Source organism: Notolabrus celidotus, chromosome 5, assembly GCF_009762535.1.
Source record: "Notolabrus celidotus isolate fNotCel1 chromosome 5, fNotCel1.pri, whole genome shotgun sequence".
Taxonomy (NCBI): Eukaryota; Metazoa; Chordata; class Actinopteri; order Labriformes; family Labridae; genus Notolabrus; species Notolabrus celidotus.
Genome location: NC_048276.1, coordinates 14,551,079 through 14,579,019, shown reverse-complemented (window position 1 = coordinate 14,579,019; position 27,941 = coordinate 14,551,079). Strand labels below are relative to the sequence as shown.

Sequence of the window (27,941 nt, the reverse complement as noted above, 5' to 3'; positions counted from 1 at the left end):
CAGGTCTCAATTGCCTCTGAGGTCTGTTAGTGCACTTCAAAATTAGAGATGGACTTAGTGAAAGTCCATTTACTTTGGCAATAAGGAATTTTAAATGAGAGGGAGGACACAAGCAGTAATCAGCACTTCAGTCTCTCAGTTTCGTTCTTTTAGAGGATGGCTCCCTCTGCTGGTGAAAGTACAGAACTGCAAGTTGCAATTTTAAAAAGAGGTTAACGCAACCTCTATTCTTCTCCCAGTCCCTTCACATCACTCACAGAAAAAAACTCTGACACGTTTTTGTTTCATCGTTTTGTTTTTTATTTTTGGAATGCTTTACCTCAATAACGTGACAACGAGCCAAAACAGTGCAAATGCGTTACCGCACCAACAGACTCCTTCAAACATAATTTCCTCAAGCTTCACGTCTGATATTTACAACTGTGGTCACTTCTACACACTCATACATCCAACTTACTGATACAATCCGGCACCACACACACTCGGCTGTACACAACCGTCCCCATGAACACTTAAGGCACGCACGCACACATACACTATTCATATTTATAACACGGCACGCCAATGTGCAGAGCTTAAGACAGCAGCAACATCGGAAAATTTGATGCTCGACAAGAGACTCAATGAAGCCAAGTCAGGAGGAAGCAGCTACAGAATAAGCTCACAGACGAATGGTTTGCTTTACATGACCTGGGATTGCTTTTTAGCATTTAGCGTGATACTACTCGGTTTAGATGTGTTCTGTAGCTTTAACATGTGGCTACTTTGTAGTTCTAAAAATATTCAGTGACTTAAAAGTATAGATGCCTGGTCCAAGTGTGATAATCGACTACGAATACAAACTGGGAGAGAGATGAAGAGGAGATGAGAAACAGAATAAAGGGGTGCTTCTCAGAGAACATACATAATCATATTTAAGAGGGAGAGGGAGTGAGAGAGATAGAGCGTGTGCTGGTTAGTTTAATGTCTGACTGTGAATTTGCACGTGTTAGTGTGAGATACAGACAGAAAGAGAACAAGTTGTCTGTCAATAATTTGTAAGAAACAGCTCATGTTATGATGAGCGATGTAAGCTAAAAGCTAAAGGACTGACAGCCACTGTTTGTACTACATTTCATTTAGACAGTGAAACAACATGGCCGAAGAAGAGTGTGTTTTTTTTTATATATATAAAAATATGTGATTCAACAGACAGAGATGACACCATCAAGGAGTCGTCCTACAGCTAATTTAAAAAGCCGGCAGTTTAGCGTTTTAAAACATTTGATGTGTGAACTTATTTTAAGTCATGTCAGGACCTTAATTCTGTACATATCATATAAATACATTTACTGGAAGATGCTTTGAACAGAATCACATGAGTTGGAAGAGTTTGGAAGAACTAAGCAGATTAATAGCGAGAAGATTAAACAGATTATCATCACTAAGATGTTTGATTATATGGTTTATACAAATATTTACTGACTTCATACATTTTCTTCACTAAAGCTGATGCTTCAAAACATGCACGCAGCAGACAACATTCGATCTGAGCTTTGAGTGACTTACTGTGTTTGTGTTCTGTGGACATGTACGTCACCTACATCAATGAACGGTTTATCAACAGCTGCATGTGGCGTTCAAGAATACAAATGTAGCAGAGTAAGTGCTTCTTGTTCGTCTGTGAAATATAACACATCAGAGTTAATTTGTGTAAACTATTTGCATCACGATTACACTTGAAGCAAATCTGTCGGAGTGTGAGAGATACTTTTTAAGTGCTGCTAAATATAGAGTGCATCTCAGCAGGAGCCTCCCTGCAGCAGTGTTTCCCAACCTTTGTGACTTGCAGGCAATTTAAAATCGGGCAATATCAAATCCAAAAAGGTTTTTGCTCTCAAGACTGTTTCAATTTTAGGATTTTAGAAGCCTGAAGAGGTAGAAGTGTGCAGAGTTCCACAAGAAAAAGAAGAGATAAAATAAACATATTTGGGGTAACAGATAATTTGTCCCTTTGAACCTTGAACTTATGACCTCTCATGTTATTCTTGTGGCATCTTGTTGGTCCTTGACTCTTTCGTTGGGAATCACTGCTCTGTGTTTAGACATATAACATTGTACAATATTGGATAATGCTCTGCCTACTGTGAGTATCTTGTGCACTGGACCTCATGTGTTAAAAGAGAGGCTAACCATTGCAGGATGTCAAAGGAAAAAAAAAAAAAAGGAGAAAGCCATCTTTGTACGTACAGGCTGGGATTAATCTGTTCGTGTGAGAGTCACCACAGTCCAGCATGATCTCAGTGCATCTGTCTATGAGTGTGAGTAAATGCTTTAGCAACAGAGCGATCACAGTGTCTACATCTGAAGTCTCTCTCCCTCTTTAGCACCTCTCCATAATCAGCCCTCCGCTCATGATTTTAATCCCACACCCCTCACAGGCCCACTCACATTAAAAGGCGTCTCCCCCTCTATGAGCGAGCCCTCTCCCCCCAGAAACCAGGGACATGTCTTCCTGCAGCAGGTGAGACATGCCTCTGGGTGAACTGTGCTGTTCAGCTGCTCGCCCTCAAACCAGCGACGCCCGTCTCTCCTCCGGCGTCTCCTCCAGTATCTGAAGCAGCAGGTCGCTGAGGGGCTTAGCGATGGTGCGATAGCCTGTGGATGTCAGGTGGAGGAAGTCAAACATGTCCTGTGGGATTATGGTCCCATCAGAGTGGACAAAGTTACCGGTCACATCCAGGAGCTGCGCCTGACCCAGGCGAGGAAGCCAGGATCGCAGGTACACATTTACCGCTGCGTTCTTCTCTCTCAGTGGGTTGGGACGCTCCCCTCGAGGTAGCAAACCCTGAAAAACAACGAAGTGAGAGTCAGGCCACATTTGGTGAGAGTTCAACTTTGAATTGCGGTCATTTAGTTGGTTATTTTGTTATAAATACATACCTTTTCTTTTTTATTTCCTTTTTTAACTTTCTTTTTAACCATTTTATTAGTTTTACTCTGCCATGAGCCCTTCTAGGGACAAGTGTTGCAAATTAGCATTTTGTACAAACACTATAGAGGCATTTCAACCGGAGGAACTTTACCCCGAAACTATGTGCGTTTCGATCGGTGGAACTAGGGCCTAAATTTATTTCAGGGGTAGACAATCTCCCCCCTAAAAAGCCCCTGCTAGGGGGGTAGTACTTTTCAAAAAGCCCCAGGGCTTTTGGGGGGCAGGGCCTGCAATGCTGAACGTGTCTAATTGGTAGATTAACCGCAGTGTGTTTATTCCCCCCGTCGTCCACAATAACATCACACACATCTGTGATTCACTTGATTTCTCTTTCTTTAATTTGTTCTATATTTTTTGTATGTGTGTGCTTACTTTTCAAAAGAAGAAGCTGTGATTCACTTGATGTAGCAGCTTGTATCAATAGTCTTCTCTCAGCCCACCGCGAATGCGTCTCTCCCGGTGTTATGGTTTTAAAAGTGACCCTGTAAACTGGAGACCTTCAGCTGAATGTAACAGTGTTTGTGGAGTTTACACAGCTGTTGAAACACAGAGTGAGTTTTAAGATTCCATATCCTCATCCTATAAGTATTTAATGATCGTCTAAAGATGTTTATGAGGGATGCATCAGGCTGAAAGTCGGCAGCTAACAGGGTTGATGTTTAAACCAAAACACCGGCATATTTCTGCCACAGCCTTTTGAGTTAAAAAGGATTTTAAAGCTGTGTTGAAACGTCTTTGCTACTCGTGTTTAACTCCTCTCGCGTTTTGATTCAGTGTATCCATCTGTGATGAAATATAGCACCGTCTAAAACAGCGCGAGCTGAGTCTCTTCCATGCCACCAGGCTAACTGTTGCTGATTTGCACAATCTACCCGGGGCTTCGGCCCTGCGGTCGAAACGCAGACAACAATGGGGGGCACAGAACCTTTTAGTTCAGGGTATAGTAGTTCTGGGAGCTAAAAGACCCCAGAACTCTTGGTCGAAATGCACCTTATGATACCTGCATAGGGTGGCTGTTCTCAGTTTGTCTATGTACACTGTATCTGTCCCTAACAGATAAACCATAAATAAATAAATACTGACCAGGACTATGATCTTTGCCTTGGGGAGTCGGGAGGTGATCATCTGAGCAATAGCGAGAATTCCTCCTGCAACTTGCTCGGCTGTGTGTTCATAATTGTTGGTGCCTACCCAGAGTACCACCACCTGGAAAAGAGCACAGAGAGGCACTGTAACAACAGAACTGTATCCTGTATATAAGCAAGAGAGAGGGAGAGAGCAGCTGCAGTTAATCAAGGCAAAAAAAAACTAAGCGCCAGAACAGAAAACAAAGTAGTCAAATAAAGAGCTATGGCCTTTTTTCTGCTTGTGTTACAGCAGTTACACACAAAAGAACGTATGAACATGTCTTCACCTCTGCACAAACATGAAAGACACTGCTGGATTTTTGTTAGTTGACACTTATTTGTAAAAACTCTTATTTTTAACTTTCATTACTATAAACACTGTGTCAGTGTTGGCCTGTGTTTGATGACTCTTTCTGTACCAGCACTTTGTGCAGGTTTGACATCAAATACAAAATGGTATCCATACACATCTCTATGTCATTAGATTTTTACTAGTATTGTATTTAATTATAAAATTCTGCAGCCTATTGCACCAGCTCTGCACAAGTTGTTTCCTAAGTTAGGGCGCAAAGTCCACACTAAACCACACGTTGAAACCATAGACTGTATAAAGTATGAACGTAGGATCCATGACGTCACCCATCTGTTTCCGAAGCACTGTTTTGAGGCCAATTGGCGGCGGTAGCCATATTGCTGCTGTCCAGTGATTGTGACGTTAAGAGGCGGACTTTGAGCCTCCTAGCCAACAGCTACAGTGCTCCTGCCTGTCAATCGAGTCAGCTGTGCCTCTCATTGGAAGACTCGTAATCTCAAAATCTTCAAAATTGCGTTGTTAAAAAAATATTCACCTCCCCTACAGTGTGTGCCGATCGAGAAATGAGCTATCCAGACTACACTCGTCTTCTGTACCAGGCTGTAAACATGTTTATTTCTGCTGGAAAGATCGGCTTTTTTGAATTGGTGTGTATGTGGTTTCCGGTACTTCCGGAGCCAGCCTCAAGCGGATCCTTGGTGAACTGCAGGTTTTAGCACTTCCGCATTGGACTCATATTTTTAGAGGTTGCCGCTTGGTGTAAACTAGTTAGTCGGTAACTTAAGTTGGTTCATTGTTTGGTTGCACCACGGAGACGTAAGGTTCATCTTAATTACTGGACTGTAACGTCCAAACTAACCAAAACAGTGTCGCAGATATGACGTTCTCACTTCCAGCAGCCAATCAGAGGAAAGCACCAATTTTGATGCAGTGGTTGTTACATTGTTATTTTTCGTGCCTAATCGTCTCAGAACTGAATGACAGCTGAAACAAACTTCCACCTACTGCCGCTACTGTCGCTGAACACAAAAAAGTGCCATAGTAAGGTGATAACTATAGCCCAAATCCTTAATCCACGGTGTGTATAATAACAGTGGCAAGTGGTAAAATGATCAACTACAACATATGTTAATACTTGGTGATCATATTTTTCCAAAGGATGTAATCTCTTGCGGATAACACGTTGCTGACGAACTACAGCTGTGAGAACCCTCTGTATCTCCTCATCCTCCAAATCATCCCACTCTACAGAGGACTTTACACCTACTAGAAGCTAAGTGTAAGAATTAAGTTGTAACATAGGCTTCTGTCGGAACTATCTCAGCTGGTGCAACACCCAAAACGTTAGTAGAAAGTAAACTCCACCCTAAATGAGAAATGACATTCAAACTAGGCTACGTTTGAACTTACGCACAGCTGGTGCAACAGGCTGCTGGTAATGTGACAATTCTACTATGCAGTAAGTGTTTATGTGGAGCACATACAGGTAATATGGGGGTTTGTTTTGTTTTGCACCCAAGATCAATAAAATAAAACAGTTTCGCACACACTGTTTTATAAGATGAGACTAAGCTTGTCTGTCTCACTTTTGGACGGATGTTCTCTAGCTCTCCGTTCTGCAGCCTCCACATCACGTTACAGGTGGTGTCGCCTGCAATGCCAAAGTTGAGCGCGTGAAGAGGAGAGAATAACTCCCTCCAGACCTGAAAAGAGAGAAAGAGAGAGAGAGAGAGAGGATAAAATCTGCTTCTCAGATGAAGCCTTCTGACTTTGTATCAAATAAGTCAGTGATACTGAATGAAAAGCATGTGATGTTATTGTTTTTAGTATTTTCTGGCACTTTTTTTTTTTTTTTTTAGCAACAGTGATTTTAAAAGTAAGTTGTCCAGGTGCAATGGTAAAAATGTTTGCTCTTACCTCGTACTGGTGCATTAGTTGAACCATAGAGTCTCCCACAAAAAGCACGTCTGGTTCGGCATCTTTACACTCCTGCACAAATCGTGTGTGCTGTAAAAAGACACAGCCTCATCACAACAGCTTCTGACACAGGCCATAATAATCAAAGATTCGATACATACAGTACAAGAGAATAAAGTCACATTTCATTCACAGAAAACAATACAACTAATCAGCTCTATATAAGCTATTTTAGTCTGCTGGGACACCTTTGTGTGTGAGTTTTTTAGCTGTGGGATTACACTCATTAGCTTTCTAAGTAAAAGCAAAAATCCTTCAAGCTCATCGGAGGACAAGACATGTCTGGTGCCCCATCTGATAGAGAGCCTGGAGTGAAGGAGACTGTCTCAGTCCTATTAGCTCTGCCGGATTAACCTTTCGTAGACCTACCAGGAGGTGCCACTAGGTAGATACACGGGCCTTGGGAATCAATGGCTGAGGTCTACACTCATGATATTGTAGATTCAAATATAAACCATTATCACTGCAGAATAAAAGAATATGCAATATTCAGTGTGTATTTGCTGACTGAACTAATTCATAGTAAACAGCTAAGTGTAGATAACAGAACAAGGTCATGCATTTAATCAAAGTGGGGTTAGCATACATTGTGCAGACCTGAAAAAGCTCTGGTTTCTATTATGACTGAGATTGTAGGTGAAATAAACACAATCAGACAATCACAGGAGGATGTGGAGCATTAAAGCTTGAAATGAAGAATATTATTATGACTACTAAAAGTATCCAAAAAATCTATAGGCTTCTGTCATTTTTAGTGAGCATACATACATTTGAATCCAATGTGTGATACATGTTGTGAAAAATCATGGATAAGCCTAAAAATAAAACAAACACTTAAAAAAAATAGGAAGCCCCTCCAGATGGCAACAAACATTTAAACTGCCCAAACTGCAAACCCTTTTAACTGGTTGTTCAAAACGCTGCTGCCGGAGTTTTAACAAGGAAAAAGAAAACTGATGACATGATGCCTCTTCTTAAAACTCTGCTCTGGCTCCATGTTTCTTTTAGAATTGATTTTAAAGTTATTTTACTTGTTTTTAAAGCTCCTCCATACATCATTGATCTCCTGTCATTTTATGTTCCAGCTCAATAACTGAGGTCCTTGAATGCTTCCCTTTTAAATGTTCCTCGTGTGTCTCACACAAGCGCCGGCCAGAGAGCTTTCTGTTTTTACGCCCCTAAGCTATGGAACTCTCTGCCTCTGGACATTAAAACGTCGAGCTCTCTGAGTGTTTTTAAAAGTAAACTTAAGACTCACCTTTTAATCTAGCTTTTCATTTGGAGTAATTCATTTTTAGCCCTGGACTGCATTATTATATTAACCACTATTATTTGAATCATTGCTTTAACATATATCTTATTAAATTATTTATTTATATATTTATTTACTGTATTCATCTGATCTTGTTAACGCTACCTTATTTTAATTTTTTTATAGCATTTCATTTTTCATATGAAATCATGAAGCACATTACAAAAAAGAACAGACAAAAAGGTTAAAAAAAAAAACACTAATTAGGTAGATATTGAAGTATTACATGATTAATATAAGTCAAGAAAATAAAGAAATAAAATCTCAGTCTATTCCAATGCAGGTAATTGATAACCACTGGTCGCCAAGATGCACACTGAGGGGGGACCACTTTTTGATAAAGTCACCAAGGGTTTCTAGTAGTACATGGGATAATCTCTCGTAATGAACAATAGATAATAATTTGTCGTACCATACTGACAATGTGGGTGGATGTGCATCAAGCCAGGCTTGCAAAATTGAAAGCCGGGCAGCATACAACATAATATTGAGCAGTTCAGCCTTTGGACCATATAAGGAGCTAATACCAAGAATACACAGATTTGGGTCCAATTCTGTTCTGATGCCAATGAATTTCTCGACCGCAGTCTGGACAGAAGACCAGAATTATAATATCAACGGACATGACCACATTAAGTGAAAATAAGTGCCTAGTTGTTTCTGACATTTGCGACACAGAGCATTGCATAAGTTGTCATATTTACTTTGTATTTCAGGAGTCACATGTAGTTTATTGATTATTTTATATTGTATTTCATGTGATTTAAATGAAAGAGTAATTTTTTGACACTGTACAGCAGTGGTTCCCAAAGTGGGGTCCTGGGACCCCTGGGGGTTCGTGTACCATAGCGTAGGGATCACTGAAATAATTAAAATACATTTCTAATAAATTATAAAATTGTACTGTGTCATTAAAAACATCATATATACCATTGTTAGGATACCATTTAGTGGCTGGAAGGGATATGTCAGTCTTGTTACTGTTAATTTTCTGAAAGCTTTTAAGATCAACTTGAAAGATATAAATGCTGTCATGTTGAGTCCACAAGGAATGAAATGACCCTCTGTTTGGAAGTATACAAGTGGTATTTACATGACTCAAATTAAAGTGTTATCTGTTTATCATTATGGAACAGGTCTGAAGTATTTAGACTGATACGTTTTGCAATACAAATAGTTCCAAGGGTATCAAAGAGGGCAAATGGTAGTAAGCATGTGCTTAATCTATGTTACAGTTATGAGGGGGTCCTTGGAAAATGTTCTCACCTGTAAGGGGTCCCTGGCTCCAAAGAGTTTGAGAACCCCTGCTTTATAGAACTTTACTCCACGTCTGGTCCTCAAGCTGAAGACCTTACCTTACCATATTCTTAACTATTCTTTCCAGTATTACTTTGATCAATTTTACTATATTGATTGTATTTTATTAAGTATCTTATTTATAATCATACCTTTTATAATTTTGACAATGCTGTTGTTTTCTGTCTCTCTGTTATTCTGTGAAGAACTTTGGGCTGCATGGTTGTTATGTATGAAAGGTGTTATGTAAATTAAGTTGAGTTGAGTTGAAATACACGATGCAAAGTGACTCACTCTTATTTCAGCAAAAATGAAACTAACCTGTGACATCCATCGTCCATCTCCCTGAACATCATCCACTGGCTTAGCCACAGCAGCTGGGTTCAATGCATCACCACTCATCCTGCAGGAGACATCGCCATTTATTCACATTGAAGGAAACAGTACATAAATAAACAGCTCATATAGACGACGCCTTTGATGCTACAATGAAGGGAGGGAAGCATCAGCACCAGCTAGCAGAAACCACTGCTCTGCTGCAGCAGCTTAATGCCTAATACGGATGTAGGCTACTTTCGCTTTTTAAGAGGGTGCTTATGGATCACAGAGCAGACAGCATTAAACCCTCTGACATACTGTTTATCTGACGTTAGCATGTTTGCTAGGAGGCTGACATTGCTGCATCTTGGATATTTAACGTTTGACACACCCAACGTTAATAAAATCATTTCCAGATATCACTTTGCTCTGAATGTGGATAAGAAGCTACCTGGCAGGGTGTCGGCCGTCACCTCTCAGCTCACTCGGCTACAGAACAACAATTTCCTGACTTCACTTCTCTGCTGGCGGGGAAGAGAGGCGGGTGATGCTCGCTACTAGCCACTGCTAGCTGACTGTAGCTAAACGAGACAACAAAAGGTGTGTCAAAAAGGCAAACTGTAGAGACTCTGCGAGGAGAAGAGCGGACAAGTGTTACCATGAGCTGTAACACAGTCAGAGGGCACTGCAGAGATATGGAGAAGGTGGGTGTTGTTATGCCCCGAGATTTGTCTGACGGTCCTTGCAGTACGGTGGCTCTGAAGGACAAAACACATTTACAAAAGATTAAACACTTTTACAAAGTTGGAGACAAATTTACATTTTGGGAAACATTTTTACATTTTATAAAACAAAATTACATTAGCAAAATTTTTTTTACCAAGGCCAAAACAAATTATCCTTTAAGAAAACCAATTTACAAAAGATGAAACACTTTTACAAGCGGTGAGACAATTTTACAAATGGTGGAACACTTTTACAGTTTCTGAAACAAACTAACATTCATCTGGATTCTGAAACATGATACAGGTTTTCTGGAGATATGACAGAGCTTCTACAGTGACATGATGCTTTTTCATCTGAGGTCTGACCATAAACTGTATAAAATATGGACGTAGGATCCGTGATGTCACCCATCTGTTTCTGAAGCGCTGTTTTGAGGCCAATCGTCATCCGCAGCCATGTTGCTGCTGTTGAGCGATTGTGACGTAAAGAGGCGGGCTTTGAGCCTCCTAGCCAACAGCTAGTGTTCCCGCCTGTCAATCAAGTCAGCTGTGCCTCTCATTGGAAGACTATTCTAAAAATCTACGAATTTGCCGCTTTAGAAAAAAATTGACACCCTTACAGTGTGTGCCGATGGAGAAATGAGCTATCCAGACTACACGTCTTTTGTGCCAGGCAGTAAACATGCCTATTTCTGCTAGAAAGATCGGCTTTTATGAATTGGTGTGTATGTGGTTTCCGGTACTTCTGGAGCCAGCCTCAAGCGGATATTCGATGAACTGCAGTTTCTAGCACTTCCACATTGGACTCATATTTTTAGACCGGAGGTTGCTGCTTGGGTCTGACACCTCACTCTGCGACCTGAGGATGTCCCAATATGTAAACCATGTCGTTCCGTTTGGTTTCTCTCCATCTAAAACAAACTAAACGACCCCTCACTCAATCACTTCTGCTATTTGGTACATTCCCTTTAGGTAAAAAAAATAAATATTAATTTGTTTCAGAAACGGTAAAAGTGTTCCGTCGTTTGTAAAATTGTCTCCAACTTTGTAAAAGTGTTTCATCTTTTTAAAATTTGTTTTCTTAAATGTAAATTTGTTTTGGCCTTGGAAAAAGTGTTTTGCTAATGTAAGTTTGTTTTATACTGGTCTGCTTTCACTCCTGAGAGTCAGAACGAAACATGGTGAAGCAGCGTTTAGTCATTATGCACCACATATCTGGAACAAACTCCCTGAAAGCTGTAGGTCAGCTCCAACTCTCACCTCTTTTAAATCAAAGACTAAGACTTTTTAATTTGCCACTGCCTTCCTATCTTAGCTTATTTTAACTCACTTTAAATGCAAGATTTGAATTTCCTATTAATACATTTCTAATTTTCCTTTTCTTTTCTGCTTTATTATATTTGTCATTTTAATTGTGCTCATGTATGTTTGTTTGAATGTTTCTAATGCTTTTAATGTTTTAATGTAAAACACATTGAGTTGCCCTTGTGTATGAAATGCGCTATACAAATAAAGTTGCCTTGCCTTGCCTTATAACATTTAAAAATGTTTTCCAAAATGTAAATTTGCCTCCAACTTCGTTAAAATGTTTCATCTTTTGTAAAAAAAATTTGTCCTTCAGGGCCACTGTACCTTACAGTAAGGCTGCAATTATTTCCCAAGTACAGCTCTCATTACAGACATACCAAAAACTGGAAAATCACACATAACATAAACATTAGCAATGATACATGATGTCATTTACAGAGTTTGTTGAGTGAAGCAGACTGTGTTCTTACCTTGCAGCCTCTCCACAGGGCAAAATCAACCCGTATCGCTTGTCCCGCAATGAATCATGGGTAGGTAACCGAAATAATCAACATTTATAGTTGACATTGTTATAAATCAGTTTCCCAAATATCAAAGCTCTTTTACGTAATGATAAACACATCGTTTTGGTGGCAGACGTGGAGAAAAACTCCTTTAAGACGGACGATATTGGGACAACTCCGTACAGAGCTACTGACATCTTGGCTGCCCGACGCGCAGTGAACTGACCACTCTCTTCCAATCATGACCCATCTTCATTCATCCTCGCGCATCTCTGATCCGAGGCCGCTTAATCAGCCGAGCGCAATGCATCGTGGTCACGTTAGACCAAATGCTGCATTCCAGTACCGTTTGAAATACAGGAAATGTCAGAGTCCATCTTTGGTGATGACCAGCAGCATAGGCTGAATGGGACACAGTCTTATGCAGGGGCGTCCAGGCGTTGTGAACATCAGGGGCTCAGCCCAAACCTGGGAGTGTTATCTCCACTTATCACATCTACTTTCACTTCTAATTAAAATAATAATAATAATGTAATGTATATTGAATTATGAAAAAAACAGAGGGGGAGTTATTTCTTTAAAATAATAGTAATTTATGGTAAGCTTGACAACAAAAATTGATATTATTTTTCTTTGTTTTTGTTTTTCCCAAACATCACTTTTGAGCCATTAGGTCTATTTTTATTACTTGTATTATTATTTGAATCATTATTATTTAATCATTGCTTTAACATTTATGTATCTTATTTAATTATTTATTTATTGTATTCATTTGATCTTGTTAACGCTACCTTATTTTTAGCCTTTCTTTCCACTATTACTTATTTTATTAATTTTACTGTATTGATTTTACTTTATTTTTAAGTATTTTATTTATAATCCTGCCTTTTATCATTTTACCATTGCTGTTGTTTTCTGTCTCTCTGTTATTCTGTGAGGCACTTTGGCTGCATGTTTTTATGAAAGGTGCTAAATAAATAAAGTTGAGTTGAGTTGAGTTGAGTATTAAATTGTTCCTTCATTGATCTAATAGAATTATCACATAACTTCTGTTGGACGTTAGACTGTAACTACTGTTGGACGTTAGACGTTAGACTGTAATCTATAATAACACCTTGGCTGTTAAAACAAAAAATATTCGCTAACCTAGTCCAAGCAGAACAGTCTGGTTGTGATTTTTAGAGTTTCTGTACATTTGAAATGCGTCTGACACTTTCCATGTTACTGATTTTATCATTTCACTTGTAGTAGTTTCAGCCAAAATCCAGTTGGTGAATGCTTGATCAATATGGACCCTGCTTTGAGTGATGGGACCCAAATGGCTGACCAGAACAAATAGGCACTTAACTAGCCCATAGTAATTAACAGCAAACCATTCATGTTCCTCTTTCCATTTGTAGAGCTAGCAGGCTCGACACAACCTCCAACCAAGCCAGGGCAGGAGGGTGAGGCGGAAGTAAAGCTGCAGCTTCCACTTGTGTGAGATCTACTGTAGAGTCTGCTGGTGGTTGGTATCCCCACTATCATTTGTAGACTCCAGTTGTTGTTTTTTACCACATAAAACGAGGAAACATTTTGTAACTATTCCATATTGGTACTCATATTACATAGCTACAGCAAACTACAAGAATAAGATAATTAATGTTGTTAACACTAGAAAGGCCAACTTGCACCATCTACTGGCGGGAGCATGAGATGCATTTAATGTAGTCTAACCAGAAGTGGAGATGAGACTTGTCTTGAATAAAGACACCTGCAGCCTTTCAGGGCACCTGCTGCCATCAGGTGCACAACATACCTGACATGCATGGCAGAAATGGGGAAGTTGTCCTCAGAATCATCAACAAGACTGAAAATAAGATTATTACAAGACAGGGAAAGGAATAAACTATCAAAACAATAAACCCAGAGTTACCCCTTTTACACTAAAGTGGCCCTGGTCCTAGTTCTGGGCTAGTGTGGCTCCTGAACCGAGACTGAACTTTAAACAAGCCTCTCCTCTTTTGTCCTTGGCAGAGTGACCTGTCTCACTGTTTCATGGCTTTGTGTGAAAACACAGGTTTCTAAAGTATTTGTTTGAGTGTATAAAGTTACCATCTGGGTCAATGTGGTTTGTTTATATAACTATTAGCTAATACATCTAAAATGTTAAGTTGAGTGTGATTTATGACAGTAAAGCAGGCTATTGAGACTTTAACATGAACTAAAAAGTTAAGATGAATATTAAATTGATCTGCAAATATGCTGATAACACATTTTCTATGGTAATGCAACAAACTGATGACTCTGAGGGACTATCTTTTAGCTGCATGACTAAATTCTTTCTAAAACTTAAAATGAAGACCCCTCCACTCAGCGCTCAGGCTTTGTCTCACTCAATCAGGACTCTATTTTGTATAATGATCCACTCACTATACATTTGACCTTACTTGCGCTTTTGCAACCCTGGAAAGTTGAGATCTTGTGAAAACAACTTACAATAACACTATCATGGGCAAACTAATAAATAAAATGTATGGATACATGTTCACTCAGGGCTTCCACGTGATACGTTTGAGTATTTAACAGACCTGAAAATCTTTGGAAAGGTATGGATATATTTCTGCACGTGATCTGCTTTTAATTACCACTGTCTGTGCAGGTTTTATGAGAAGCCTTTTTGTGTTGTCAGTCTTTATGTTGGAGCAAGAACCTTTGAAAAATGGTAATGACTTTGGAAAATAGTGCATTGATGAGTAATGAATGATTGCTTTGGTATGTGTGTGTGTGATAAGTACACTGAGAAGTTCAACCAAATTTAGAATCAAAACTTTTGGACACTATAGTACTACACTATTGTCTGTGACAAATGATGTTCAAATCTTACCATAGAATAAGTGGGGGTTCTGGAGCTGAAAGAAACATTACAGAGGCTAAATTAAAGGAAGAATATAGAAAGATAATATATTTTAAATTATAATAAGCCTTTCTCCAGTTTGTAGTGTTGAAAATTTCTTTCTTTAAATCTTCTTTTTGCCTTCTTGGTTAACGATAACAAGCACGAGAAACCATTTAATTCGGCTACCACACAAAAAACTACATCTAAAACACGTTTTCCATGCCATACCATAGCACCTGAACATAACACCCATTGTTATTGATGCTATTTAGCCTTGTCTCCTGTGACTGATCACATGCATGTGCAATACTTTGATTTCCGGTGCAATACCTCATAACCATGTGTAATATTGTAATTTATCCCATAACATATTTTATCATACTCATCTACTACATGTGCACTCTGACTTGGGCTAATTTAACTTATTTCATCTCTTTAAAAGTACTTCTTTACCTTTCTTTGTACAGATAGTATTTTTATTTAGAACTTTTGGATTTGTGTTTAGGTTTATACATTTATTGTCCTTACTGTCTTGTTGTGTCCTTACTGTCTTGTTGTGTCCTTACTGTCTTGCTGTGTCCTTACTGTCTTGATGTGTCCTTACTGTCATGTTGTGTCCTTACTGTCTTGCTGTGTCCTTACTGTCTTGTTGTGTCCTTACTGTCTTGTTGTGTCCTTACTGTCTTGTGTCCTTACTGTCTTGTGTCCTTACTGTCTTGTTGTTAAGTACCAGTGTTCCATTCACCACGTCAAATTCCTTGAGTGTGCAAGCTCACTTGGCAATAAAGATTTCTTGATTCTTGATTGATTCTTGATTCTTGAAGATTGTAGTGTTAAAAATTGTATTCTTTAAATCTTCTTTTTGCCTTCTTGGTTAACGATAACAAGCATGAGAAACCATTTAATTCGGCTACCACACAAAAAACAACTACACTCAAAACGTTGTATTTTCACAAAACATGAGTGCAGTCAAGACTACAAAGTAGAACATTTGGTTACATTATGTTTATTTGACGTATGTTGCTGCCTCTCTTGGCCAGGTCACCCTTGCGAAAGAGGTTTCGATCTCAATGGGTCTTTTATCTGGTTAAATAAAGGTTAAATAAATAAATTTAGAAACCATTACTTGAAATCTCTAAAAACTGTACCATGGAATAAAAACAGAAACTAAGTTACTACAAGCACAGACAACTTAGTTTGAAATGTTCACCTGGAATTTAACAAATCTTATGTAGCTCGATAGGATATGTATCATTCTTCATTTTAAAAACCTCTAACAAGGGCTGAAGATATGGTCATGGGAGCTCATGTGGAGAACTATAACCATCATTACCACCTCTAGTTGAACTGCCTGATCTGAGTGAAATCTGCTCTGTGTTTGCTCCACGTTCAACCGTGGAGACACACGATATACAAGTATGACTAAACCACTGAGACAAACAGAACTACACAAACACATTTTACTGTCTTAGGGATCAGATTTCAGAAAAGAGAAGCATGAGCTGACTTCAAAGGAAAAGTAGTAAGTAACTAGAGCATTGATAGAAATGTAGTGGAGTCAAATCTATTTGATATTATATGGAGCAAGATTTATGAAGCTCTGTAGACGAGAGGAGCCACAGAATCACCCGAGTACCATAAACATTAAGGAACCCCCCTCAAACTTGTTGTATTAACGCAAGTGTGTGTGTGTGTGCGTGTGCGTGCGTGTGTGTGTGTGTGTGTGTGTCTATATGTCGGTGAAGGTGTATGGTGTAAACATGTCAGAGTGGGTGTAAGGGATACCCACTACCTGTGAGATCAATTTAACGTAACTGTAATGTGAATGAACAACACAGGATCTATTAAATGAAATTTGATTTCTTTGTTTTGTTTTGCTTTGTTTTTTGCTTGTTTGTTTGTTGTGTTTTTATTTTTATTTTATTTTATTTTTTTATTCTTTGGAATTAAGATGACTAATTATTTGAATCACAGGATGTACTGATGTATTTAGACCTGCACACTCAATAAAATAAAATAATATATAAAAAAGAAATGTAGTGGAGTAAAAAGTACAATAATTGTCTTCTGGATGTAGTGGAGTAAAAGTAATATGCCCCCCCCCCCCCCCCCCCCCCAAAAAAAAAAAATACTTCAAGTTAAGTACAGTCATGGCCAAAAGTTTTGAGAATGACACAACTATTAATTTTCACAAAGTCTGCTGTTTCAGTTTTTATAATGGCAATTTGCATATACTCCAGAATGTTATGAGGAGTGATCAGCTCAACTGCAATTAATTGCAAAGTCCCTCTTTGCCTTGAAAATGAACTTTATCACCAAAAACACATTTCCACTGCATTTCAGATGAAATTATGTTAGCTGGTCCTTTTGTGGCAGGTCTGACAAAGTCAGATTTTGGGCCTTTGGCCAGGAAACTCCCCAGATCTTAATCCCATTGAGAACTTGTGGTCAATCCTCAAGAGGCGGGTGGACAATCAAAAACCCACAAATTCTGACAAACTCCAAGCATTGATTATGCAAGAATGGACTGCCATCAGTCAGGATTTGGTCCAGAAGTTGATTGACAGCATGCTAGGGAGAATTGCAGAGGTCTTGAAAAAGAAGGGTCAACACTGCAAATATTGACTTATTGCATGAATTTTGTGTAATTCTCAATAAAAGCTTTTGGTACTTATGAAATGCTTCTAATTGTATTTCATTATACCATAGGAACATCTGACAAAAACACCTAAAAACCCTGAAGCAGCAGACTTTGTGAAAATGTAATATTTGTGTCATTCTCAAAACTTTTGGCCATGAGATACTCAAAAAATATACTCAAGTACTGTACTCAAGTACATTTACTCTGTTACTGTCCACCACTGGGTACTACCCAAGAAACTACATTACAAACACGTTTTCCATGTCATAACAAAGCACCTGAACACAACACCCATTGTTACTGTTGCTATTTAGCCTTGATGATGACTGAGTGATAGGCTTATGTGATACAATGGTGATGCCACCAGATGGAAGCAGTCTTCAGAAAACTCTACATTTAGAGTTTCTCTTTGCTTTAAGTTATGAACCACATACTGTCTGCTTACGCGAGCTGAATGAAAACAGTTGAGGTGTTGAGCAGCAGGTATCGGAGGTGAGCTAACAGGTTATGCAAGAAGCGAGGCAGCAAACGCCGCCCATCAGGTGTGTTAGCAGGTTGACTCACATTTTCACCTCAGGAGCGTAGAGTCACACGAAAGGGGCTCCTTTTTTTTCTTCCTCCGCCAGTCTTTGGTGACATTTGGATTCATGAGTCCGTCCAACAAACGTACATGAAGGGACTTTTTGTGCTGAACCCGCCGGAGTCGAGTCCGTTTTAATGTTGAATCATGTCTCGGATATGGCTGCTGGTATTCCTGGGAGGGCTCGTGCTGCCAGGTAAGTTCACACGACTTCCTGGAGCCAGGACAGGCGACCTAATAATGTCGAAAAAAGAGTTACAATGTAGCGTTTTGACTGGTTATTCAGACAGACAGGCTCAGGAACAAGCAGAGAGACACAGTTTATTTAGTTTCACTCTGCATGGACCGACCTTAGGTTCAGGTCAACACTGTGGAGTGAAAACTACTCATTAAAATACCTTACAGCTTAAAAACAGTGTTATGTACTGCTATTTTTGAACTTGTGTCACAGGTGTTGACTGTATCATAGTTGTTAAGGCCCTAGATTACCATAGTTGATTTCATTTTTACAACCCAATAAATGTTTTTTATATCGGACTTGTCACGTTTCTGCAGTCAGGTGTGGGCCTAATGTCAAAGTCTGTGGGAGAATAAAAGCATCATAGCACTCATACATTTACACTTATTCGAAAAGCAATGAGGGCATAGTAAACTACTAGAAAGGAATGAAAAGCGGTGTTCATTCCCTATTATTGTATTATTATTTTTGCTTTTAACATTACACACTGTGTGTCAGGTGAATGGGTAACCTGTGGTTTCAGGGTTTAAAGAGTAAAATATTTGGCCCCACTATGAGACTCATCATGGCAAAAAATAAAACAGCAGTTTATGTAAAAAGATAGTTCATTAAATGTGAACATTTTCTGAACACTTTTTTGCACTAAAACAAAGGGGAAAATGTAGAGTTGTCGTTATTTATAGGGTTATTATATTATGATTTTACTGGTCCAGCCCACTTCAGATCAACTTTGGCTGTATGTGGCCCCTGAACTGAAATGAGTTTGACGCCCCGGTCTTAAATAATGAAGAAGTTGTTATTCATAGGCAGAAAATGAGTTTTAGCAGTCTGAAGTTCACAATAAGTTGCTAAGTTGCACTTCTAGGTGCTAATTAGCAGGATGTGTTCACCTTATGTGAGTTATGATTATCTTTATTCAAAGGTTTAAGGTAAAATGAGGCAACAGCGTGAATTCCATCACACTGCAAAGGTATGACATCAGTGAAGAGGGAAGTGTCTGAGACCTTGGAAGCATGTTTTTCCTTTTTTTTAAAACAAACTTGTTGACTAGTTTAGTAAAGACAGAAGATCTTCTGACTTGGTCTAAAGCAGGGGTTCCCAAAGTGTGGGTCAGGACCCACTGGGGGAGTCCCAGGACACAAATGGTGGGTTGTGAGATGTCTGTAAAGTTATCTAAAAATAGTACATTTTACCCATTATAGTAAAAATATCCACAAATATAGTAGCCAAATTAGCTACATTTGAATAAAACCTTGAAAATAGAAAATGTAATGAGTTTTCTGCCTCTCTTTTTGCCAGATGACTCCTAAGTTTAGGTTTAGTGAACAGTTAATTATCAAAAGCATCAGTAGCAGTACGTAACAGTAACAGCACAGCACAGGAAACACAGCCACATGCTCATATAGGTAGGCTAATTTTCTGCAGACCAGCTAAATGAAGCCACATTATATCACTTTGAGCAAATGTGGGGGTTGCGAATCTTTGGCACATATGTTTTGGGGGTCGCGGGCTGAAAAGTTTAGGAACCCCTGGTCTAAAGGGTTGCTTGCATCAAACGCTACAGAGTTAGTGGCAAATGATTTGCATCCACTCCTGAGTCCTCCTGAGTAATGAGCTTCACCAAACTGGAATGATGCACCCCTCTTGCAATAATGGGGGTATTTTATGTCTGAATAGTGGCAAGGTTTGATCATTTGTGTGTTTTAGCACCTTTCAACAACAACTGTTAGCTGTTAAATTAGCACAAAGTGTATCAGTGCAAGGCTCATCCAGTTTAAAATGTTGGGAAATGATGGTTACATTTGAAACTGAAATACTTCATTAAGGCAGTGAGGTTTGCTGTAAGCTATGAAAAGATTGATATTCATGGTGAACTTAAGTGTAATAAAGTACAACTGCAAAAAAAAAAAATCAAATACCAGAAAAAAAAGAAATAAATAGAAACAACATTAAGAAGGAGCGATGACTCACACTATGTTGGCTTTCAAACAGACATGGCACCATCCTTGTGTTGTGTTAACATCAAATATTGTTTCACTGAGCTGGTTGTGAATCTGAAGGAGCTGTTCAGACAGGTATGCTGGAAACACCTGGCATGGTGGGCTGGGCTCTGGTGGGGATGTCTGATTTCATTGTTGAGTACTGGAAAATTACCATCAGGCCACATTATGCTCCCCTTATTGCTGCCTTTTCAAACTCAAGGTTAAAACCAATTAGAGGAGAGGAGTGCTTTAGTAGGGAAAGTGGTGCTGCAATTCAAGGCTGAATGTCTGATAGACTGAGATGGCGTCAATGGATAGATAAGGTTCTGTAGCACTGTTATGATAAATTCCTCCTCTATGTTTGATTATACAGCATTCCTTTATCAGGGCTTACCTGATAAAATAGACTGCAGTCACACAAGTTCACACAAGTTTTATTGCTCAAGCTATGTGTGAGGAAAACACTGCACTGAGCTGTCTCACTGGGAGAAACCCTCCATGGGACTGTCTGCTGTACAATGAATCACACTGACATTACAAAACAGGAGAAATACACATTGAATGGAAGATCATACAGGTAAATGGGAGAAACACAATATAGGTTTACTTCCTGTATGGCTCCTGCATTAATATAACCAGAGGATTCAGATGGACCCTGGAATCACAAACCCACACCCCTGTGATTTAACAGAATGGGTTATAAACAAATGTACATTGCCAATACTGGCTGAATAAGTTCTTGCAACAGAAAAAGTCAGGCGTTGTTTCCTTCTGTGGCTGACAATACACATGACAACAAAGTCAAACAATCCTTTGCACTGGTGCATCCTGCTTCAAATATCCAGTCTGCAGGAATCCATAAGAGGAAGTGAAAATTTTGAGGTAAACCAGCTCTCAGGAATTAACAGAGAATCCATTGTTTTTTAGAAGTGTTGCAGATTTCACTTCCTATAAGTTACTGTCTGTGAATCATTAATATTTGAAAAGTACACTATCAGTCAAAAGTTTGGAAACACCTTCTCGTTCAAAGGTTTGTATTTATTTTAATTATTTGAAACACTGTAGGTTATTACTGAAGACATCAAAACTATGCAAGAACATATATGGAATTATTTAATTCACAAACAAGTGTTAAACAAACCAGAATATGTTTTATATTTTAGATTCTGTAAAGTAGCCCCCTTTTTCCTTCATGACAGCTTTGCACACTCTTGGTATTCTCTCAGTCTGCTTCATGAAGTGGTCTCCTGGAATGGTTTCTAATTAACATGAGCCTTATCAAGAGTTCATTTGTAGAACGAGTTGCCTTCTTAATGTGTTTGAGACCATCAGTTGTGTTGATCAGAGGTAGGGTTAGTAAACAATGGATAGTCCTATTTGACTACCGTTGTAATCCATATTATGGCAAAACTATATTATTTCATAGTTTTGATGTCTTCAGTATTAATCTACAACGTTGAAAATAGTTAGAATAAATCAAAACCATTGAATGAGAAGGTGTGTCCAAACTTTTGACTAGTAGTATAGATCACTCCACACTCCTTCAAATTAAGTCTAAATATCAACATTAAAAGTACAGTATAGTTTCTGAAAGTAAGATGTAAAATTATCTCTTTATCGTCTGACAACTGAAACAGTTTGGTTATTTTCCATGCTGTCGACTGTTCTCATTTTAGATGTAAACTTAAAACAAAAATTCATTAAAAACTTGTATGGTTTGCTAATTGTTTAGCTCTTTGGTAACTAGATGAACACATACAAAGATGCAAGATAGAAATCTGATTTTTGGTTATCTTTTTCTTTTTTTTTTAACTTGGTCTTTATATCCAAACATCAGTAAGTAGTTTTGTATTTTACAAAATGAATATGTCTGTTTGAATACAGTTTGAAGATTATGAAGTGAAAATTGTCTCCTACTTTCATACATTTTATTTAATCCCTGTCTGTTCAGGATTACAGAACATTCTTGCCTTCTTCCTCTCAATCTCTGGGGTTTATTATTCGCAGGAATGTTGTAATCCTCAGGACGAGTCTGCAGATTCAGCTAATCATTGTGATTAATAGTGTGATGCAGATTCAGCTCAACATACTGAAGTACACTTGAAGTTTGAAGTTGAATATTTCCCTCTGCAACACATCACTTCTTAAACATGGTTTCAAGTAAAACTCATCTTTGTGTCAATAGGACATTTCAAAGATGTCCAATTACAAACATTCAAACCTGTTTCTTTAAAGGCAGTATTCATCTGACCCTCTGCTCTTGTGCACACACACAATCATTAACCTGCAGTAGGCGTAGCAGCTATTTCATTATTTGTATTACTGGCTCTCTAGTTTTCTGCACTGAAGTGAAGTCATGAAGCCAAGTGGACAAAGAGTCTCACAATCTCATGCAGTGGCTGCATAGAGTCACAGTTTAAAGCTTCAGACATGCACACCACAGACCTGAGGGACACGCTATTTTGCTCTTTTCTGTCAAGGACGTTTCTGAGTTTAATCAGATGTGATAAGTGCTTTCAGAGCAAACAACTCTGCTCTCATTTGAACTGTTAGAATATCACTCTGTAACTGAGGGATAAAATATGAAACATGGTCATCTCGACTGTTTGAATTATAATAAAAGTTTGTGATCAGTGGATGAGTCGGGGGGTGAAGGGGTTTGGAGTGATGTTAATGCATATTCTGTCTTTGCTGTCTTTTAAACAGGGGTGCAACATGTCAGTGGAATAGACATTTACACTCCGGCTGAGGTGGAGGCGGTCAACGGGACGTATGTGAAGCTGAAGTGCACCTTCACTACAAGTCACCCGGTGTCGCTTCAGTCCGTCACAGTATCCTGGAACTTCAGGCCCTTGAATTCAGGATCGGAAGAGTCGGTTGGTAGAAACTGTTATCAGAGAAAGTTGCATGTCTAATACTGTATATCAGCATATTGGGCTCTCATTTTGCAGGGTTCAAATGTTTGCTGCTGGCTCCACCACACTGATGCTTCATTTGAACAGAGGCAGTGACACAGAGGAAAAATAATCACTAATGCATTGAACTAATCTTAAAAAACACAGTAGAGAAGTAGCAGAGGTTCCTGCGCTTGCTGCTGATGGTGAAACACATTAATTTATGAATTTCACTCAACATGAGACAGAAATCTTGTAGTGATAATCCTACAGCACAATAAGCATGAGGTCGCTGTCGCTTAAAGGCTTGCAACATACATTATATAGCAAAAACACCTTCACTTAGAATGCTTAATACTTCAAAAGGCCTCCAGGTCTCAAAAGTGAAGCCAGTGCCAAAGTGTCATTCTTTTAGGCTTCTATGATACTGCACCTAAAAATGTTCTTCATAGTAGCTGACCCAGCCCTAGCAGCAGATTTTTCTCATGCTTGTTTTTTTGTTGGATTGTGTTTTTCCTTTTATTAGGTGTTTTACTACCAGGAGGTGCCATACCCTCCTCAGCAAGGGCGTTTTAAAGGCCATGCAGTGTGGTCAGGAGATATTTTGAGAAAAGATGCCTCCATCACCCTGCATGAAGTGCCCCCGACCTTTAATGGCACCTTCATCTGCCAGGTGCGCAACCGTCCAGATGTGCACGGCAGTAATGGAGAGATCACCCTCAAAGTCGTCACCAGAGGTCAGACTGGCAGCACTGCCAAAAAAAATCTAAAACATTGGAGGTGCTCACTTGCAGGTTTTGGTTTCAAAAAGAGGTGTGTCAGAAGGAGAAAACCATTGCTAAACCTACACAATTCAGGGAATACAACTTTCATCAACCACTAAAACTATGAGAGCAATGCTGGAGACTTGAAAACCTTTAATCCATATACTGACAAACTAGCATAACTTCTTATTTACCTCTTCCTTTTAATGTGATGATATTTTACTTTTTGATGTTAACAAAACTTACTGTTTGGATGCCATCTTGCAACACTTTCCATTTTCTTATTTGCACTTTGTAAACAGATACAGCATAAATAATAGGGGTCCTAGAATAGATCTTTGTGGTACACCACGTAACATGGACTGCACCTAAACCACAACCATTTTAGTACATATTTATATTTCTCTCCCACATGAAACTTTGAAGTCATTCCAGTGTTTCATCAAGGAAGCCATAGCTTATTAGATTGTTTTATGTTTCTGAATTTAATTGTTGATTAGGGATGGGTCAAAATATCAATATTGCATTTTATCATCATCCGTACTTGTGTGATACGACTGTCCAGCCAGGGCTAAATATATCAACATTTCGGTACTCTAACACATTTTGGTGCCAATTTGACCTACAATGGTATTGTGCCATTTCACTCACCACACCACTACTTCATTACTCCCAGCAGAGGCACTAATTATATGAATGAGACCCTTTAGGTGGAGGTCACCTCCACTTGCAATGGGTGAACTTCATGAGCCACAGAGTCCTATCATCACAGTGAATACAATATTAACTGTTACAGGCACAGGCATACAAGTTAAAGCTAGGGTGAGGAGATTTTAGCAGTATATCAATTATCATATTCACTGGTTACCAATACATTATATTTATTTTCATAATGATTCTGTATCTTAAAATTGCCCAACATGCTGCGTTCAGATTTCACCGACTGTTATCTCTAATATTGTCGTTTCTAGCGTCCCTCTCTGAGATCGCCATCCTTGCAGCAGCAGTAGGAGGAGCTTGTGGTTTAATCCTGATCATCCTTGGTGTCATCGTGGGGATTAGGTTATGCAAGAAAAAGGGCGCGGAAAATGACGTTGAGCTGGACACACGAGAGAAGGAATGGAAGGACCCGACCGTGTGGTGAGGGCCAGACAGCCGGAGCTCCTTTGCTCCTCTTCTTCTTGGGACTGTTGTGGAGTCTGGTGGCTGTTTCGGTCGGCTCTGCTGGAAAAGACAGAAATGAAAGTTGCGGTTGGGAAGGCTTTGTTTTCCATGTTCGCTCCACCAATGTGAACCCGGGATATCACTGTACTTCATTTACTGCAGTATTAGAGATGTAACTTACCACATTTGACTGTAATGCCAAATGTTTTTACACTTGTGTATGTTTTCACATGATTGTTACTAACAATGTTTTAATCAGAGTTTTTAAGCTGAAAAGCAGCAGATGTAAATATGGAGGGACTTCTCTAATTAAATGCTGTTCTGCAGATCCAGTCTTTAATTCACAGCAGCTGTTCTCTCTGCAACAATTACACTGTTTGCATTTTTATATTTAGAAAAGTCTTCTCCTAAAGAACATATAATTGATTTAATCCTTAAAAAAGCACAAATAGCACTTCATCCATGATAATGCTGCTGTGAATTGAGTCGTATTCTCTCTATCGCTTTTTACTGTGCATTTAACTTTTAAAGCTATGGGAGATACAAGCAGATGTACTTTTTCTGGGCAATACCTCCTCTTTCTTTGTAGGCAGCAGCTGCTGCTTCACAGGATACTTCACCTTGTGAATACATGTAAAAACAATCAAAGACAACTTCAACCTCGGGAACCATGAACTCGTGGAGACATGTTGATGGCCTGATGTTTTCAGCTCATTTGTCTATTCCGGAGGCAGCAGCTCATAGATTCTCTGTGGTTCCCTTGCTGGGTTTGTTTCAAGCTAAGGATTCTGGGTATTGTATTCCTTAGAATCTCTGTATTTATTTTTGGGATCAGACGTTTGCTAAGGTAAACCAACGTGGGCCTTTTGTTTATTTCCCAGACGTTTCAAGTGTCCACACAGATCCCCATGAGTTGCCTGTCTCACTCTGTGTGTTTTTGTTTTGCGGGGATTGCGTCAGTTCACCTGAGGAGGCCGTTCATCTGAAAATTGTGACGAAGGAGAAAGAAGCAGAGAGTTCGGACGATGAAGAGTCTGAACCAAGCAGTGGAGATGATGAAGAGGAGGATGGCCTTGAAGAGGATGATGATGACGACGATGACGACGATGATGACGATGATGATGACGATGATGATGGCGGTGGGGACGATGATGGGGGTATATTTGACTAGATTAAGATTATCCCTCCCGTTATGGCATCAGTTTTTGCTATCTGCAACCCTTAATGTAAGTTCTTGTGCTTCCTCAGAGTCAGTGTTTTACAATCACTGAATAATACAGATACAGTTACAGTGATTTATACTTGCACTCATTGTAGTCATTCTCCAGCCGGACTGTTATTTAAAATCATCCAGATCAATGCTGCAGGAACAAGATATCATCCTTTTAAACAAATGCATTCTTCTTCGTCAAACGAGGAGCCTACATTCCCCACAATGCAACTTGGTGGACAAAAGTTCTACAAGAGAGGAGCTCCAAGCCACAGATATCTGCTATGTATGCTAACATTGTTGAAGTCTCCACCTTGAAAATATTTTCCCCTTTTCAAACTTGTGTTCTTTAGTCCAACTGATGCTGACTTAAGTGACATCACTTGAGGAAGGTTGTCTGATTCATAAAGCTCCATCTGACGCCTTATGAAACTTCCTCTCTCCCTTTACTTTCTGTTGGTGTCATGAATGTGGACTAATGAATGGGTGTGTTTTTTTTTTTTATGCATGACCACTGTTCGTCTGCTTATTTGTGCTAATTTGACTGGATTCAATTCAGCTGCTGAGTTGCAGAGCAAACTGATTAATATTCTTGCAAAATGAATGGACTATGGATTTTATTTAAAGAGGGGAGCCAGTTTAACTTGGCTCATTGTTAAAGCACCACGCAGCAGCAGCAGACAGTGTCTGTTATTGTCAGAAGAAATGTTTTCCTGCTCATTTGCTAAATGCAGCAGCAACAGTATGCTTCACACTAAATCATCTTTCATTCACAGATTTTGTAAGAAAACGTTTCTAACTATGTCAAAGTGTTTTACATTAAGAAAGTCCATTAGATTTTTGAGTGATAATCAAAGCTAGGTGTTAACTACAATGGCAACATTGCACAAGTGATTATGTACATTTTGTAAGATAAGAGGAACTCTTCACTTTTTTAACTCAAGTTCTAAAATGTTGTCTTTGTATGTTTATCTAATGAACAGCTGTGGAATAAAGAGTCTGTTTTTAAAAATCACTTGGTAACATCAGGAGTGTGTTGATGTAAATGCTCTGGGTGTGGGAACAGGTCAGCTTTCGAGGTGAACAGTTTGAGTGGGTGAGTGTGAAATTCCAAAGATCAGCCACTCCTGTGTGTCACACAACAATGTTTTACACACTCCCTGGTCTTGAAACAGCTGAGTTAAGCTCTCAGTTGGTTCATTTTACTGTTATGATCGCATTAAGTCAGATACTTTGATACCGGATTACCCTGCAGCATGAAATCAGTGGATATGTAATATGCTGCAGGTTGAATGAGTCTTACTGGGAGAGTGTTTTTTAATTTGTTTTGAAATGTTTTAGCAATCTCCTAAATAATCAGAATCAGAAATACTGTATTTATCCCAGGGAGGGATAGTATAGTTTAAGATATTCAAATTATAACTGGAAAATCTTACAGTGTTTTAAAGTACTTTGATATGAGCAGAACAACAAAAAGACATTAAGCATACAGCTCCCCCTAGTGGTTTCATAAACGCCTCTTTTAATTCTCCTTAATTAAGAGTATTCTTTTTTTTCTGCTGACTTTAACCATAACCAACGCTTTTGTGTTTGCCCTCTTTGACAAAGACAAGCAGACTGAAGTGTGTATAGCAGTGAGTCAGGGTGGAAAGAGCTTAAACCCAGGACATGTAGTAACCTGCTTGTGAAACACAAGCTTGTCAAAAACCACAAGCTTTCCTTGCAGACTCTTTTGCT

The 27,941-nt window shown here is 39.0% G+C and overlaps 2 protein-coding genes across 4 annotated transcripts; one reads left to right on the top strand and one right to left on the bottom strand.

The window, feature by feature from the left end:
* Positions 1 to 276: 276 nt before the first annotated feature.
* pafah1b2 (platelet-activating factor acetylhydrolase 1b, catalytic subunit 2) lies at positions 277 to 18,175 on the bottom strand. Of its 3 annotated transcripts, XM_034684341.1 has the most exons (8): positions 17,937 to 18,172; positions 9,976 to 10,075; positions 9,769 to 9,898; positions 9,321 to 9,402; positions 6,332 to 6,421; positions 6,001 to 6,117; positions 4,058 to 4,180; positions 277 to 2,827 (listed from the first exon to the last, which is right to left on the bottom strand). In XM_034684341.1, exons 4-8 carry the CDS (start codon positions 9,399 to 9,401, stop codon positions 2,549 to 2,551), a joined length of 690 nt encoding a protein of 229 aa, XP_034540232.1. In that variant the 5' UTR covers position 9,402; positions 9,769 to 9,898; positions 9,976 to 10,075; positions 17,937 to 18,172; the 3' UTR covers positions 277 to 2,548. The 3 variants fall into 3 exon arrangements, with proteins under 3 accessions (XP_034540232.1, XP_034540233.1, XP_034540231.1); XM_034684342.1 differs by lacking the exon at positions 9,976 to 10,075; XM_034684340.1 differs by lacking the exons at positions 9,769 to 9,898; positions 9,976 to 10,075 and having other exon boundaries at positions 17,937 to 18,175.
* mpzl2b (myelin protein zero-like 2b) lies at positions 17,685 to 27,219 on the top strand. The gene is made up of 4 exons (XM_034684344.1): positions 17,685 to 18,148; positions 22,879 to 23,048; positions 23,593 to 23,803; positions 24,802 to 27,219. Exons 1-4 carry the CDS (start codon positions 18,100 to 18,102, stop codon positions 24,972 to 24,974), a joined length of 603 nt encoding a protein of 200 aa, XP_034540235.1. The 5' UTR covers positions 17,685 to 18,099; the 3' UTR covers positions 24,975 to 27,219.
* The last annotated feature ends 722 nt before the right edge of the window (positions 27,220 to 27,941 follow it).

What these genes read in the sequence shown, in the direction of transcription:
- pafah1b2 (XM_034684340.1), bottom strand. An exon ending in TAGAGAACATCCGTCCAAAA is followed by an intron (nt 4,181 to 6,000) that starts GTGAGACAGACA and finishes GCTCTTTTCCAG; the next exon opens with GTGGTGGTACTCTGGGTAGG. An exon ending in AGGCAAAGATCATAGTCCTG is followed by an intron (nt 2,828 to 4,057) that starts GTCAGTATTTAT and finishes GTTGTTTTTCAG; the next exon opens with GGTTTGCTACCTCGAGGGGA.
- mpzl2b (XM_034684344.1), top strand. Translation starts at nt 18,100, where the DNA reads ATGTCTCGGATATGGCTGCTGGTATTCCTGGGAGGGCTCGTGCTGCCA. An exon ending in GGGAGGGCTCGTGCTGCCAG is followed by an intron (nt 18,149 to 22,878) that starts GTAAGTTCACAC and finishes TCTTTTAAACAG; the next exon opens with GGGTGCAACATGTCAGTGGA. An exon ending in ATTCAGGATCGGAAGAGTCG is followed by an intron (nt 23,049 to 23,592) that starts GTTGGTAGAAAC and finishes TCCTTTTATTAG; the next exon opens with GTGTTTTACTACCAGGAGGT.